Genomic DNA, 14,131 nt, shown 5'->3' with positions numbered 1-14,131 from the left:
GAAGCGACAATATTAGATGACATGCTATGCTTCCAGTGTTGAACGTCTACTTGCAGGATGTTTGCAGGCCCGCTACAGCAAGCCCCTTCGACAAACAGGCCGCGAGCTGGGCCTCATCTGAACTAGCAGAGCACATCAGCTGTTGACGAGGAAGAAAAAGTCATTTGCAGCTGTCTGTCTGTTCACACGACTGTCGACAACGACGGGAAAGCATCCTGCTGTCACCATTAAAATGACACACCTTGTCCTTGAAGCTGACTCACTGTCGCCACGTCAATCAAACACGTGTTTTGAACCTGACAACTTGAAATATTTTCCATAAGTGTTAATAGTCTCCCGAAAAAGAAAAAAAAACTGTTCAAATGTGGTGTCGACATTTCATGCAGAGCATTTGATCATCCTGTGTGCAAAAGTGCGAAACTGTTAGCACTCAAACCTCAGCGGCTCCAGCATTCTTGAACTGTCAGCAGAAGGTGTTCACAAAGTGTGTACAAAAGCTACAAACAAAGTTACCCCGCTGTTTCTGTTGAGAACTCTAGAGAATGTCAGCTTCCAAAACACACACACACACACACACACACACACACACACACACATACACACACACACACACCATCATTCTTTCGAACCCAATTACTGAGCCAAACATCTCATCAAAGACAATAAATGGATGCCTTTGCCACAGAGCTCCAGAGAATCATTCAACTGAATGTTGAAATCTCCACCATCATTCACCTCTGCATCACAATTTACATTCATCTTTTTCAACGTATATCTGTCCACCTCTAATTCTCTTCCAGTAACTATAATCAACTGCAAGAGCATTCATATGGGCGGCCTTTACAGTAGGAAGCATCCTATTACTTAGATGAATGTGTATCCGCATGGTGACCTATTTCAAATGTAATGAATTGTACAGTACACACATGCTTGCTAAAAATAGAGACTATCTATATTTGGACAGCAAAACTGCAGCAGCGCACTTATGTTTACATACAACAGATTGCGTCGTTTTCACTGAATTACTCTCGTGGTCCCCGTCTAGTATTATCCACGGCTGTATTAGCATCCTCCTTCTCATCTCCCTCTAACCACTCTGCTTTCTCACTTCTCTTGTTTTCTGTTTTTTTTCTTCCCATCTCTCCCTTTCTCTCTCCTTCGTGTGTCGGGCTGCTGGCAAACACTATGTATCCATTAAAAGGATGCATGTGGACACCCACAGCTAAAAAAATGAAGGAGGAAGAAAATGAAAGAGGGAGGCAAAGAGAAACAAGTGGAGTAGAGGAAGGGAGAAGGAGACAAAGCGTGTTATTGCACAGCTCATTGAATTTGCGCTGCCTCTGGACAGAAAAAAACCCCCTCACTTTCACTATCAAATTCCCCGGCATGCACACACAGACACAAATGCTTTTGTGTAAGTCCTGTGAGTACTTCTGGAGGTTTAAGGAAAAGCAAAGTTTATTTACACACGCTTTATAATCTTTATGTCGTTGATTCTGTGTTATTGTATCTTCCAGGACGAGAAGCACCGCTGCCAGGAACTGAGTGGACTCCGCTGCTCCCAACGTGAATCACATGGAGAGGAGAGCGTGTCCAAAGTTATTCTCATTTTTTATTGATTCAAATGGTCCTCAGACGAACCTCATGTCATATGACTGTGACAGCCAGTCCAAAATTCATCCATATTTAAAGTACACTAGCCCCCCCTTTATGTAGGATGACCATGCAATGACATCGTCGTATTTCTGTGTGCCTCTGAGGATTCATTGGCACATACAAAGTGCTAATGAATGTCATACAAACAGGATGAAGTGAAGGTAAGTGAGTGTGTGCACTATTCCATCACATCATGTTAGCCTCGTTGTTTATTCGGTGAAGCAATGACGTGGAGCAGACTCACTGCATTTCAGTGAATCCCTTAAGTGTCCTAAAATAAATGGAAACACAAAGAGTTTTTTTTTTTTTTATGTTTTCCTACGTCCCTTCCTCCTTTATTTGCCATAAAATGAGACAAACAGTTACTATTTGCCTGCTTGACTTGCACTGACCCACTGTGTTGGTTCCCTCCATCTCTGGAGATCCAGAAACCCACTGTAGCGAAAACGGCATCTCATTTACACATCAGAGGAGAGCAGTCTAATGTATTGATAACCCGTCACCAACAAGGCCGGTCAAAACAATAAAGGCCAAACCATACACTGTATTTTGAATGTGACAACTATATATACTGCAATCTCTACAAACAGATATCGGCAATAGGACAACACTTTACTATCTGAAGCCAAACAATCCGTGTGGAGAGCCAAGAAGGCAAAATATATCACCAAATATATTAGCCGCTGCACTCATAGGCTAAATAATTATCAAACCAACAGCCAATAGGTGCTGATATCATATTTACCTTGTCTTTTATAAAGGAGACAAACTGAAGCCTTGGGATGGAAAAAGCATTACTTTGTGAGTGAGTGAGTGTGAATCCCTGCGTCTGTCCACGGCCAAACTTACATTCTGCTGCAGCAAACTTTTTTTTGGGGGTGGCCAGTTATGGCTGCATGCTCACAGACCTCTCATGGTTGCAGTGATTCACACATTCCCCAAAAAACTTTTTATACGGCCATTGACTGCCTACTGACTCCTCACTTACTATTTTTAACCGGTCCCCAGCTGGTAGAGGCCGCTAGGGATAACACAGCTGAGTGCACTCACTTTAAGTGTTTTGGATGGCGTGTTTGGCTAGTTGCTAACAGGTAACAGAACTACCTGCATTGCCACTCAGCCACAACTAAGAGGGAAGACAGCTTAGTGTGCTTAATTTTGTTTTTGGCAAGATTGTATGAAATGTCTTATATACATCCACTTTGAGTGCTATAAATATAAATATTGTACAGAGTGTACAGTTTGACTGTAAAAATTCACATACTTATACACAATTGTCTATATTTGTTCTATTGTGCAGCTGGAATGTTGTCGTCTTTTGCGTCATTTTTAAAACGCAGAGCTCGTTCAGCAGAGCAACTTTGCAGAAGTTTCAAAGAGGAATGTTGGATGATAGCATGTTAGATGATGTTTTTCCCTTCAACGCTTTAATAATGTAAATGTCCCAGACAGGAGAATGAGAACTGAGTGGGAAGAGGAGAGGGAACTTGTAGACCAGTTTCCGGACAGAATTTTAAAAAGCTGACACTTCCTTTTTACAGCAAATGGGGCTGGACTTCCCATACCTTAGGAGTGTGACTCCAGGAGGCTAAGAAAAGCCTTCCAGCAGTCTGTGATGCAGCCTGTGCAGGAAGGGGTTGTAGCCCTCTTACAAGAATAATTATTTTTGGCTTCATTGGGGAGCGTGAAAGACACTGAGTCAGGATTTTCAGAATTTACAGGATTTTCAACCCAGGTGGGGAAAGCTTCAGGGGGAAACAGTCCCAGTTAAACAGGACAAGGAGGTTTTTGAAGGTGTCGCTTGACTTCTCACCATAGGATATGTGAATGAAAATGGGTTCTATGTGTCCCCTTTGTAAACACGCCCACTTTATACTAATCCCAGTTTTGGGCAAAAATAATTTGTTATTTTTGCCAATACTAGAATGGTGTATTGGAATATTTCTGCATACTGGGGTCGCTGGTCAATCTTGGGATTGCATTAAGTAGCTATGGCAGGAAAGCTGAGACTCTTGGGAATTTAATCAGTTCAATTGTATTCATGTATGATGATGTTGATCCCCATAGTAGCCATTTCACATTTTTTTCACAGTGGGACCATCAAAAAAAAAAAAAAAGTTATGTCATTGTATCAAATGAGTTGACCTCTAAGATAATCTTAGCCTCATGAAACTTTATAACCACAAACAAAAAGAGATGTGGGGCATTCATGATACATTGACAAGAAACAGAACAGAAGTGCTCGTCATCCAATCACTGAAAATACATTATTTCCTTAATGTAGACCTGCTATATCTCCCTAAATATCCTGGGATATCTAAAAAAAAAAAAGAAAACAAGAGAAAAAAAATGTCCCCACTGACAGCAGCTACAATGTTTACCTTATAAGAATATCACTTGATCATGTTTATGGAGTATTCTTCACCACAAAAACTGGTTTATAATGGCAAAATATCTTTCACTCATAGCAAAGAATGTCCACTCACCCCTTTGCAGATGGAGACAGCTTCTTTGGACAGGGACTTGGGGTAGGACACGTTGTGCTCCATAATGGACTGGAACAACTCATCTTCATCCTCGCCATCAAATGGAGGCTGGGGATGGAGGGAGAATATAGGGAGAGTGTTGGTGGCGTTTCATCCATTATCACACAGTGGACAGACAAGTCGTTACTGTCATCTCTTGATGACGTTTTACTGCTAAAAGTTAAGCGTAATACCATAGGGATCCATTGTTTTTGGTCATTCCTACCCGCTCTACTTGACGAAATTTTGGGGAAAACTGTATTCCCTAACGAATAAAGATGGGAGGCTCAAAAACAACTGACATGAAAAAGAGAAAACAACAAGAAACAGTGCAGAGTTTGTGCGAACAAGTTTCACAGGAAGACCTTGCAGGACAAATGGAGTGGATGACCCAGCTTTTTCCCCTGCTCGCTGGGTGGTTATCATCAGTAACCATAATGTGGGTGTTTTGACAGTCCATAAAATGAATTATTCGTCATTTCCACTCCACTGATAGCCTGTCTGCGTCATGCCCTCTTTACCTGATTTCACACAGGGCAAGGAGGGATAGAGGAAGGGAAGGTCTGAATAGGTAGACACATACTTTTCTAACAACTGTGAGTTCATTTGGGAATGAAAAACATATCCATCTTCATGTCACGTAGAGGAGTAGTAGAGGAGCTTGCTTTTGCATGTATTTTCTGGCTTTCTGGAAAGGATGTTACTTAGTGCTGAGTCTTGGAAACATGTTTTATTAAAGAAATGTTGGACATTTCTCAATGTTCCATAAAGAGGATATGTACATTTTTTTTTAACATTATTATTATTATGTGTGTGGTTGCAGAGTTGCATGCTGGCTGAGAAAGTTTGCCAAGCTAAAAATGTGTTGCAACCTGAGTTGACCTTTTTGTGTTTCTCCTGCCTATTTGGGCCCAGCCCCCTCAAAAACTCAATTTATATACTCCAAAAAATGATTACATTGAAAATATAGTAGGTTTTATTTTGTTTTTATCAGAAGAGTTCTCCACCAATTTAGCATTGTATTCCTTTAACATTGATGGATTCACAACCAACCGTTTAAATAAGGATACAAATCAATACAGCAGAACCAGAGTTGGTGGTTTTTTTATTACGTGTATTCTTCTTCTTACTCAAAGTCAGGCAGCGTTACCCCCAACACAACCTGAGAGGCATCAGTTTGGTCAGAGACTCAGTTATGCTAGTAATGGTTAATGTAGCCTCGGGCTTCTAGTCTACATCAAGCATAAGTGAGGGGCGGGACTACAGAGCCCTGGTAGGCTTCCAGCCAACAGTATGCAGATTAATAATTACAATCATAGTCATAGAGACGAGGCAGTGCAAACAAAGTCTGTTCAAACCTGTAAACTCCGCTGACTACACTAAAAGGGATTGTGTGGAGTGTTGGGGGGGGGGGGGGGGGGGGTTCTTGAATGTCGGAATAAAGTGGGTATGGCCATCTGTGAGCAACCTGAGTAAAGTTGTACATAAAGCAGGCATACGTACATAAATACTGCATAAGTAGTACTATGTTTGTATATGTGTGTGCACACTCACCTGTCCTGCCAGCATCTCATAGAGCAGAACTCCATATGCCCACCAGTCTACAGAGCGTCCATATGGCTGATATGCAATGATCTGTGGAGGGAGGAAGAAAAGAAAAACTCAGCCTAATTCAAACATCTTGTGTCAGTCATGACAAAGACGTTTGGAATCCATAATTACTGTATCTACAATTATGCATCTACAACAGCGACTTCAGGCCATTGTAGGTAATATACTGTATATAAAGCCCATATAGCCCAGCTACCTTCAACCCACTTGAACTAGAACGCAACACACACATGATCACTTTGGATCAGTGGATTCAATATGCAGCAGGTCACATATCCTATAAATATGTCTGTACATTATTTATCCATGGCAAGTTTCACCATGTATCCATTATTCTGTTACCACTGTCTGCACTGAAAGTACATTTCATTAGATGGCAAAGATGTAGAACATTATTCATTCATAATGTGCTCCTTCTACATAATGTAGTATTATTAGATTCCACCACACAACAAATCTCCCATATTATTTTATAAGTTATAACCTTCATCTGGATGTTCACATCACATTCGGTATGAGCAAAGAGCAAAAACCGTACTCCTCATGTGACTCTTCAGTAAATCCATGACAGGACAGTATGGGCCTCTTCCTGGCATGGTACTAAATCTTTCTTTGCTTGTCTCATTTTATGCAAATCTAAATGATTGTGATATTGTATGGATTCTGAATAATAAAGGTAAACTCAATGCAACATGAAAAGTTGTTAAAATGTTCCAACTCTGCCTTAAAATGCTATGCTATGCTAACATGCATGGAGTTTGACCGCACCTTTGAAAATACTGTTGAATTAATTCAAACTCCGTATAAAATCACTTTGCAATTTGTACCAAATGAAAAGTGCGTTATAATTTATTATCATTTCACAGAATGAGAGCACCTCATAGCTACAAATGCAGCTGAAGCTGAAAAACACAGTTCCCACTTTTCCACAAAAACAACAACAAAACCAGTTCAAGTTGGGAGTCAACAACAGTGAAGCCAATGTGAACACAACTCTTCCTGGCAAGTGTTTTGAAAGAGCTTTTCTCGTCACTCAGACTTTGTTCTGTTCAGGTTCAGGTTCTGAGTACTGATGGTGCTCTTTCCTGAGCTGATTAACCATCAGCTCGTTTCATTTTTGATTGGTCAATACAAACCTTGGTCAATTCAATTCTATAGATTTAGAATTAGTCACATACAAATCCTGTCTTTTAACAAGGTTTTTCCAACTGTTAATAAAGTTAAGCTGCCACTGCAAAAATAAAAGTCTTAATATCGAACTAATGAGGAACGCCTATTACAAGATGAGACGTTCTAGAGGTCAAGTTCATCTCGTGAAAACAGATATTTTCAGCAAATGATAAAATGATCATTTATGGCCAGTAGTTGTTCTAGGCTTGCATTTAAGGCTAGTCAAATTATAAGGACCATGCTCAGCAGACGGCATGCTTTTGGCAGAGCAGCACTTCAAATCTTCAGTCTAACACATTAATAATGCCATATTATAAGCAACAACCTTATCATGCTCATAATCTATGAGTAAAGTTATTTTATATGAGGTTACCTTTGTTTAAATGATATCTCAGAAACACATTGACCTCATGTATGGAGCGTCCGTTCAAATCAGTGTACGCCTTCGTGTGATTGGTGGAGGCTGCACATCCATCGGCCAATCAGAGCCCAGTTCGGCCGATACAAATAACCGGTCAAATAGTATAGCAGGTACATCTTTTACATCTAAATGCAATACAAAAAGAAACAAACGAGCGATAAAGAGAAAGTGAAGAATTTCCCTCAAAAATTGCTATGAACCTCTGCTGGATCATGTGAATTAAGCCTCTCTTAACTGTCACATTTCCTCCGGGGGTTCTCTGACATTGGCCGAGGTTAACGCTGTCACCCGCTTCGACCCTATTCACGGCCCTCCGAAGGCTCTCATGCTGTATTTACACTTCAGAGCCACTCACACATCCGACCAGTTCTCCGGAGCCTCTCCTGCCCTGTAACAGCAGCTGGTGCAGCCATGTGCATAGGTGCAGTTCAGTCTCACATACAGCACACAAGCCCATATGTTAAGACTGCATTTATTCACACACCCAAACAAAAAGGTGTGTAAAGGCACACAAGGCAATTACATTGCTCTATGTCTAATCTTTGACCTCTGCTGCACACACGTCACCCCCCGGGACAGTCCACGAGCAACACACGCATTTACACACAAGAATTGGCAACATATTGAACACAGATACACGCACATTATGCACCAAGATGTTTGAGAGCAGATCTGTCCCGTATCATTCTGTAACCTTCGCTGCTTGACACCTGACCTCTGCCTGTCCCAAGGGAGCACACACAAGCACACACAGGCGGACCAAAACACCTCCGGATCTGCACTCCACAGTCATGACGCTGTCCTGAGGGCTGATGGGAGCCGGCTGGACACGCTGTACATCCACGTGTTTAGCCTCATACGCAAAGGCGAGCATGTGCACAAACTTGCGTGCACTAATGCGTCTTTGAATGTCACTATAACTGTTAGAGTTACAGAAGCAGAAATAATGTACAGAGCATGGATTCAATGTCACAGGCTGTGTGACGTGACCACTTCTTCTTCAAGAAACTGACCTGTAACAATATATTAAAGAATAATAATACTTAAACTAAGTACATATAACCATCTACTACTGGCTGTCTATAATGTCACAATGTTTACCGCGTGAAATTCTGAATATTTTCGGGCAGCACTTTAGAAAACAAAGTATCTCAACATATCTGCAAGGCATTTTTTTGCAATGTGATAGAAAAGGTGGTACTTCAGATGTTTTTTAAAATAAAACTACATGTATAGGGCCGTGATGTACTTTTTTTCCACTGTATTTTACTGTGTGAAAGCCTCTTATCACAACACCATCCTTGACCTTGGTGGATATGTGTCGTGAACTTCAAATGGTCAACTGCATGTAAACATACAACATACAAACCTTACATAACCTTTCACACGGCCAACTAATACTTAAAAGCCCTGGTTGGATATCCCGGCCCCCAGGTGTCACAGCACGACGGCCCACAGATGAGGGTGTTTTTACTCGTCCTGCTCGGCTGCTGCCTGTCTGAGGCGAACGGACAGAGGTTCACTGCTATCACACACACTCAGGATGATTCAGCTGAAGCCGGCCGCCACGCTCTGCTCAGCGCGGTGATGGATGTGTTGGATGAACAGAGGAGTGAGCTGCGACACGCCGAAGAGCAACTGGTGCAGCTTCAGAAAGCGCAGGGTACGCGCGGGAAGGCGGTGGCGTGGTTGTATATGCAGACCTGGTCGCATATCCAGCATTAATACTTAATATTTCACCTTCAGTGATACTGCATTACAACCATTGTCGTATTTACTGTTATAGACGTGCGGACGGCCGCTGACAGCCTGATGGATGAAGTGTGGGAACAGTTGGAAGCACTGAAGAACGGCCACACAGGTACATTTACGGGTACCTTTCATCTGTTTATCGATGAAATCCCTTCAGTTAAAACTTCTGTGTGTTGTTCAATTGATGAATTTCTATCGCATTATTTCCATTATGGAAAAATAAGACCACGAGGCCAGGCTGAGAATCAGTGAGATGCAGCAAGAGGAGCAGAGGAAGCATGTGCAGCAAGTCGTGCGGCAATACACAGGTGAGGACACTTTATCCACAACAGGAAACATAACCCGGGAGACCTTTATTTGTTATTTTAAGTACCTATAATCCAAACAGAAGTACTTGATCTATTAAAGAAGCAGGTCAATACTATAGTCAATAAAGGTGGTTCCCTATTATTTTCCCCCCACATTGGCTGCAACCTGTATATGTACAGAAGTTTCAAATTCTAATGTTGATTATCAAACGTGTCATTTGTTCACTCTAATCCTCTTTGTCCTCACTGAGCAGAACTGGAGGCCGAACTGAAAGCCAGTGATTTGGAAGGCCAAAGCGAACGAGTGGAGCAACTGCAGAAGGAGAGCAAAGGTAATACAACTAAGGAGTCAATCATTAATCAGCAGCAAAATAAATCTCCTCCTTGTATCAGCTCATCTAATCTCAGGCTGCTTGAAATCATTCAGTATTTATTCCCTCATTTCAAACAAATAAGAGTTGAAGGCCGGACTGATAGAACTTGGAAATGAGCTTGAAGACGCCGACGTGGCCGTGAAGGCGCTGCAGGCTGCTGATCAAGGTAAATGAACTACATTCTTACTGCATGATTATGTACACAATATATTGAATGAATGAAATGGAGGGACTATTTTTTTCTTTTCACAAAAGAATGTAAGACAGCTTTTTCATGGAACTATCTATATTATTATTATTTAATCTTCCAGAACTGGTTGCGAGGCTGAACGCCACTGATGTCCAGGGAGAAACGCAAAGGAGCCTGGTGGCACAATTACAAGTGGAAATCAAAGGTGCATACACACATGTAGAGATCATTGTATGCATGGGATCACTTTAAAGATGTGATCAAAGGCCAACAGGCTTAAGGCTGCTGATCAAGATTAAAAAAATAATTTGAAAATACTTGAATTTCATCTCACGTCCTATCCCCCTGCTTATACCTGCACATACTATTCACGCCACCCTAGGGTTATCAGATTCAGGATATAATAATTCATATTTTTTCCCGTCAGAGTTGGAGTCCAGACTAGAGGCCAGTGAGAGTCTAGAGGACGAGCTGAATAGCCGGCTCAAAGAGACAGAAACGGAGGTGGAGGCACTGAAGACCATTAATCAAGGTAAAGAGAGAAAGACACATAAAAGGAATATGTTTGTTTTTTTAAATAAACACATACATTAGTAGCAGCCTGTACTGTAATGTGTCGGGATGAGACTTTCTCTCTTTTGTATCTTAACGTTCTCCCGTCCTCACTGAGCAGAACTGGAGGACAGACTGAATGCCACTGATTTCGAGGGTCAAAGCACACAAGTGGAACAACTGCAGAGGGAAAGTAAAGGTAACGCTACAAACAAGTCAACTATTAATTCAGAGTAACGGGGATTTCTTCTTTCATTTTACTTCATTTTTCACTGAATGGAGAGTGAAGCATTCTTTTTTTTTAAACAAATAGAGCTGAACGTCAGACTAACAGAGCTGAAGAATATGTTTGGAGATGTTGACATGGATGTGACAGCACTGCAGACTGCTGAACAAGGTAAATAAATAGCATTCATGAATTAATTCATTAATATACAACCATAAACACTATAATGTTTTAGAGATAACAATACAATACATACATATTCTCTATGAAATAACTGCATGGTTGTGTCTTCTCGTGTGTATACTTGACAAATGAAAGGTACTGAGAATTTTCTCATTTAATTAAGACCTAACTGTTTATCACAATATCTCCATATTCAATTTCATCACAATTCCATTGAAAGAAGATCAATGATGATATTGAATGATCCCCCAGCCCCGGAACATAGTTTTGAGAGAATTATCTGCATGGTTGATGATTTTGACTTTATAGATCTGGAGGCCAGACTGAACTCCACTGATGTCCAGACAGAGAAGCAGAGAACCCTGCTGGTGCAATTACAGGTGGAAATCAAAGGTAACACATGAAGGGATAATTGCACTTGTCCAATACATGTAAATGTAAAGTGATCAGAAACCAAAAGACTCCAGACTGGGGGTGTTGAAATCAGAAATTAATTCCTATCCCCATTTTAACCGTCAGAGTTTGAGTCCAGACTAGAGACCAGTGAGAGTCTAGGGAAGGACTTGGCTGCCCAGCTTGGAAACACAAAGACCAACATGGAGGCGCTGAAGATTGTTGATCAAGGTAAAACAAGAAGACGTTTTTTAGTTTCCATCTGGGTATAGGGTGTTAACATGTACTGCACTGGAGAAATTAAATCAAGGTAAAAAATGTTAGGAACCGTGACCAGCTTTTATTTAAAAAAATCAATTTACGGCCACAATATTAATCCCTTGTTCTCACTGTTTTCTATCTCTTTCACTTCTCCCACAGAGTTGGATGCCAGACTGAATGCCACTGAGATTCTGGGCTGGGAGATGAATGCAAAGCTTGAAAAAACGGAGGCTGACATGGAGGCACTTCAAACAGCTGATCAAGGCAAGCTTAATATTACTGATCCACTTGGTATTTGTCAAAGTTAAGGATGCTTCCTTGGTAGGACGGGTCGGTCCAGGTCTGGAGCTGCAGAGGCAAGAATCCCTCCTAGCATTGGAAAAGCAGACAGTGTACCGGTGTTTGGAAAAGGTTTTGTTATTTTTTATTTCGAAGAAAACAGTGTATTAACTATTCATGTAGGAATATTGATTGTGCTGTCCTCAAAACAATATACACAAATTCCAAACATATAGGTCTATTTTAAGACTTTAACAATTATTATAAACGCACGTCATTAAAACTCGACAGAAACAAACTGAAACTCATCAAAGCTGTCTTGTTAACTCTTTCTGCTGTCGGTGACATCAGTAGTTAGTAACTTTGAAACAGAAAGCTCAGACTAAATATGTTGTATTTTACACAGCTGCTCGATATATCTTTGACATATTCTTCTCCTTTTAATGACAAAGTCATTGTTTTTATATTTCGTCATCAGTCTGACTTCAGATATATTGTATTGATTTTCATCAAGAGTTGGATGCCAAACTGGAAACAAATCAAACTGAGCAAGAGGAGCTGAAGAATAAGGTTGACCAAACAGCTGCAGCAGTGGAGGAGGTTAAGACAACAATGACTGGAGGTAAATAGGTTTATACATCAAGAAGAATCTGTAAGTTTGATTCAAAATGCTCTCAATTTTCCCCTTTAAGACAATATTCAAGCTGTATTTATACACTTTGTTCGTGTAGCTTAAAAGAAAAATGCATTATTAGCATAGTGCTCTTTGACAGATAAAGTGGCCTTCTCAGCTGCACTGGAAGAGAACCAAATGCACATCGGGCCATTTGAGGTAGAGACCACACTTGTCTACAAGAAAGTCATCACCAACATCGGTGACAGCTATGATCCCTCCACAGGTAAATTACTGCAGAAACTTATTTGTGTAATCACTGGATACATTCATAACCATCCAATCATATTGTGTTCATGGCTCATTGCTTTTTCCCACTTCCTGTAAATACTATTTACTACTAATACTATTTTAAAATGACTCATCATCCTCTTTCTTCTTCTCTTCAGGAGTCTTTACAGCTCCAGTCAGTGGAGTCTACCACTTTACCCTCTACTCTCATGCTAATGGAGGAAACCCCGGCTTTTTACTCTTGAACAAGAATGGCGAGGCGGTTGTCGGCACCGCCGAACACCCGACAGCCTCTGACGTCACTGATAATGGCTCAAATGGCGTAGTGCTGCTGCTTCAGAAGGGAGACCAGGTTGATATGCGCATGGAAGCCAGGTCCTGGGTCTGGGCAGACAGCCATCGCAACCTGTGTACTTTCAGCGGTATGCTGCTGTACAGCATGCCTAGTGACGTGCCCAAAACCACTCGATAACTTTGCTGCTACTATTTGAATTTGACAATCGCTAAAATAATAGATGCTTCTCTATCATTTGTGATGCACATTAGAAATGACTTTACAGTATGCAAGCAACATTGTACATTTTATGATTATGTCAATACATTCTGTGAGACACTGTCACTCACCTCATCAACAAGAACCTTTGAACTATGAACTATTTCAATCTGGTTCCCGCCCTCTACACAGTACTAAAACAGCATTAGCTTAGGTCACCAATGACCTGCGAATGGCTGCTTACTCCGGTTTTGTCACCATACTCAATCTGACTCCTGCCTTCGACACCATCTCTCACAACATCCTCCTCAGCCTTCTAGCCTCCATCGGTATCACCAACACATCACTCACCTCTCCAGTCACACTCAGTTTGTACAACTTAAACATTTCCAATCACGACCCTCCCCAGTCACCGGTGGTGTTCCCCAGGGCTCGGTCATGGGGCCGCTCCTTTTTATAATTTATTTACTTCCACTTGGTTATATATTTAGAAAATATATCATCCATTTTCCCAGCTACGTGGATGACACCCAGATCTACCTGTCCACCAAACTCACGTCCATGCTTCCTCCCTCTTCCCTATCTGGCTGCTTGGAAGAAATTAAAACCTGGTTTGCTCACAGCTTCCTAAAACTCAACAGTGATAAGACTGAAATCTTTCTTGTTGGCTCCAAGCCCACCCTCTCTAAATGTTCCAATTTCTCACTTACCACAGCCTGGGTGTCATCCTCGATAGCACTTTTCTTTTGAAAAACACATCAATAATCTCACTTGGCCCGCTTACTTTCACCTACACACTATCCACCGTCTCCGTCGTTCACTCACATCCAGCA

General features: G+C 41.3%; 2 protein-coding genes across 3 annotated transcripts in view; one reads left to right on the top strand and one right to left on the bottom strand.

The window, feature by feature from the left end:
• Positions 1-14,131, bottom strand: part of prkcaa (protein kinase C, alpha, a) — a 137,967-nt gene that overhangs the window by 19,078 nt on the left and 104,758 nt on the right. For both annotated transcript variants that reach the window (XM_084006021.1, XM_084006020.1), the window contains 2 exons: positions 5,736-5,816; positions 4,143-4,250 (listed from right to left, as the gene is read on the bottom strand). In XM_084006021.1, the coding sequence (XP_083862147.1) occupies positions 4,143-4,250; positions 5,736-5,816 (189 nt within the window). The remainder of the gene's footprint in view (positions 1-4,142; positions 4,251-5,735; positions 5,817-14,131) is intronic.
• On the top strand, positions 8,842-13,277 carry LOC311010824 (uncharacterized protein; the record flags this gene model as incomplete). The annotated part of the gene is made up of 14 exons (XM_084005469.1): positions 8,842-9,046; positions 9,170-9,244; positions 9,698-9,775; positions 9,900-9,983; positions 10,129-10,212; positions 10,435-10,539; positions 10,681-10,758; positions 10,873-10,956; positions 11,278-11,361; positions 11,488-11,592; positions 11,782-11,886; positions 12,416-12,523; positions 12,675-12,800; positions 12,964-13,277. The coding sequence occupies 14 exons, from the start codon at positions 8,842-8,844 to the stop codon at positions 13,275-13,277; spliced, it is 1,635 nt and encodes a 544-aa protein (XP_083861595.1).

The sequence above is a fragment of the Eutrigla gurnardus genome (assembly GCF_963514095.1).
Source record: "Eutrigla gurnardus genome assembly, chromosome: 3".
NCBI lineage: Eukaryota > Metazoa > Chordata > Actinopteri > Perciformes > Triglidae > Eutrigla > Eutrigla gurnardus.
Note: the sequence above shows the minus strand (reverse complement) of the source record. Positions and strands in the feature narration are given on the sequence as shown.